General features: G+C 50.9%; 1 protein-coding gene across 1 annotated transcript; it reads left to right on the top strand.

Annotated features, from left to right (window-relative positions):
• The first annotated feature begins 320 nt into the window (after positions 1-320).
• Positions 321-1586, top strand: LOC140916626 (paraneoplastic antigen Ma1 homolog). The gene is made up of 2 exons (XM_073358299.1): positions 321-1169; positions 1263-1586. Exons 1-2 carry the CDS (start codon positions 321-323, stop codon positions 1584-1586), a joined length of 1173 nt encoding a protein of 390 aa, XP_073214400.1.
• The last annotated feature ends 1420 nt before the right edge of the window (positions 1587-3006 follow it).

The following is a 3006-nucleotide window of genomic DNA, read 5'->3' as shown; positions in this document are numbered from 1 at the left end:
TCCTGACTCTGCTTACATAAGCAGAGTCAGGATGAGCTCCACCCTGACATCTGTGGCAAGTTGTGGAAAAGAACTTCAGGGGCCGATCTCATTTGCATAGGCACACCCACCCCGCCTAGAATGAGGCCATAGCTGCCCAAATGGTCACTTTGGCTGTTGTGGGCTCCCCAGTGTCTCTGTTATCGGTGCAGGGGGATGAATATTAACCCTAGGAACTGTCTCCTGGTGACCGGGGTGCCGGAGGCGTTCGATGAAGGCTCAATAGAGCCTGCTTAAGGGCATCCACTGAGTACCTGAGTAAGTGTAAAATGCATGGGCGCATGTTTGTGAGGAAGGACGGAGATTTTGCTGTACTGTGTGAGCTGTCGTCAGCTGTGGACCCTCTACAGGTTCAAGGCACGATAGCAGTGGAAGATGGTGAGTGGAAGGTAATAACTACTGGGAACCAGCCCTCACCAGCACCTGCCTCTGAAGTGGAGTTTTTAAAGAAAATGTCGGCCTTTTTGGGGAAAGAGGGGAAGACCTTGGCTGATATGCCAGGTCTGTTGGGCCTTGACCCAGGAGTCCCACCCCGGGAAGCTGCTCCATCACCTGATGAGTGGGTGAAGGCTTTGGGGCAAGCATTAGAGAAGGTTGTGCCACCCCACCCTGAGTCAAGCCCCTATCGTAAACTGAGGTTGTTTTCTGGGGGTCCCACCCCAGTACCTGGGGAGGAAGCATTTGAACCCTGGCTGGAACACACCACTGAAATGCTGCAGGAGTGGGCAGTACCTGAAGCTGAAAAGAGAAGGCGACTAGTAGAGTGCCTCAGGGGGCCAGCCCTAGATGTGATTCGCACCCTGAAGCTCAGTAACCCTGGGGTCAAGGTAAAGGACTGCCTAGAAGCTCTTGATCATGCCTTTGGGAGAACCAAGGGCTCAGAGGATGTTTATTGCAAGTTCCTCAATGCCAGGCAACAAAAGGGAGAGAAAGTTTCTGCCTATATCCAGAGGTTGGAGAAATTATTACAGAGCGCCATCATGAGGGGAGCAGTAGCGGTTGAGCAAATGGACCGGACTAGATTGGCTCAGATTGTGAGGGGAATTCAATATCAGAACCCAATCCTTCTCCAGCTTCGATTAAGGGAGCGCCAAGACAATCCACCAGGTTACTCTCGGCTGATAAAAGAGGTCCTAGAGGAGGAAGAGAGGCAGGCAGCTGGTGAAGTTTGGGAGGTTCAGCCACACCAGGCAACTGCCACAACATCCATACGAATGCCCAAGGTGCTGATGGTGAATCCTCAAGAGGAACTTACCCAACGAGTGCAGGTCCTGACACAGAAAGTGGCTGAACTAGAGAATACCATCGATTCAGCAAAGACTTCAGGGTACAAGGAACCCCCCGTTACCACAGTCCAGAAAACTACATTTATAACCTCTGCCCCACCCCAGCAACACGGGAAAGGGCAATCCTTCTTCTGCTACCGGTGTGGCCAGGATGGGCACATTGCTGCCAGGTGTCAGAATGCAGAGAATCCCCCGCTAGTATACCAAAAGCTGAGGACCACCTGGGGAAAGTCGGGAAACAGCCCAGGGGGAGCCGCCTAGGCCTGCAGGGTTTGGAGGCTCCCCTGCGAAGAACCATGCCACCCGAATCCCACCAGGATTGATAGGACCTCGAGCAGAGGTCACTTTAAAGGTTGATGGGACAGAATGTAGAGCAGTGCTTGATACGGGATCCCAAGTGACTATCATATTCCAGTCTTTCTACCAGCAGATGCTTACGCATCTGCCTATACAGCCCTTGACAGGGCTTGGCCTGTGTGGCTTCAGCATGGATGAATACCTGTATCAGGGGTATGTCATTGTACACCTGGAATTCCCAGAAGAGATCGCTGGGGTAAGACAGGAGGTGGACTCTGCAGCTTTAATATGCCCTGACCCTAAAGGTGTCTCTGATGTGTCCATGCTAATAGGGACCAACTCCAGCCTCTTTAAGGTATTTGCAGATTCCTGCAGACAGCGAGCAGGGGACCAATACCTGAACACCTTGGTGATACACACACATTGTGCCACAGCCTACAGAAAAATTGAGGACACAAAAAGAGTGATGCCTGATTTGCCGGTGGGAGCATTGAGGTACGCAGGCCCAGTCCCCTTAGTGGTGCCTGCAATGAGAGAAAAGGAGGTGATCGTCATGAGTACCTGCCTGAAAGGCAGTAAGAGAACATTAGCAGTGGTAGAGCAGCCGACCGAGGGAGGGCTCCCTGAAGGAGTGCAGGTTCTTAGTGGAGTCATAACCCTACCTGCTGAAGCCCAGGAAGAGGTGACTATACTGATTGCTAATGAAACGAGTTGTGATATTTTTGTGAAGCAAGGACAAAAGATAGCAGACCTCTTTGAGCCCAAGTCAATTGTAAAACCCCAGTGTGAAACTCAAGTTCCGACGATAGACCCAACAAAGTTTGACTTTGGAGATTCACCAGTGTCTGAGGAGTGGAAAGATCACCTGAGAAAGAAACTTTGTGAAAGATCCAAGGTGTTCTCACTGCATGAGTGATATGTGCAAAAGGAGTAGAACACAATATCAGACTACATGACTCTCGACTTTTCAGGGAGAGATCTAGGAAGATTGCTCTCTCTGAGATGGAAGATGTGTGACATTATCTTCAGGAGCTGGCTGCAAATGGCATCATTACAGAGTCCCGCAGCCCATACGCCTCACCCATTGTGGTAGTCCGTAAAAAGAATGGGAAAATCCGGATGTGTATTGACTACCGCACCCTAAACAGCCGTACTGTGGTCGACCAGTACACTATGCCTCGAGTGCAAGATGCCTTAGACTGTTTGCTGGGAAGCCAGTGGTTCTCTGTGTTGGATCTTCGAAGTGGATACTACCAGATCCCTCTGGGAGAAGAAGATAAGGAGAAGACAGCCTTCATCTGCCCATTAGGGTTTTATCAGTTCGAACGCATGCCCCAAGGGATTTCTGGAGCACCTGCCACCTTTCAACGTCTCATGGAGAAAG

The sequence above is a fragment of the Lepidochelys kempii genome, chromosome 8, assembly GCF_965140265.1.
Source record: "Lepidochelys kempii isolate rLepKem1 chromosome 8, rLepKem1.hap2, whole genome shotgun sequence".
NCBI lineage: Eukaryota > Metazoa > Chordata > Testudines > Cheloniidae > Lepidochelys > Lepidochelys kempii.
This window is presented reverse-complemented; position numbering and strand designations above follow the sequence as displayed.

Coding starts and splice junctions, on each gene's coding strand:
- LOC140916626 (XM_073358299.1), top strand. CDS start 321: ATGTTTGTGAGGAAGGACGGAGATTTTGCTGTACTGTGTGAGCTGTCG. Junction 1,170..1,262: donor ACTCTCGGCTGATAAAAGAG/GTCCTAGAGGAG, acceptor CGAATGCCCAAG/GTGCTGATGGTGAATCCTCA.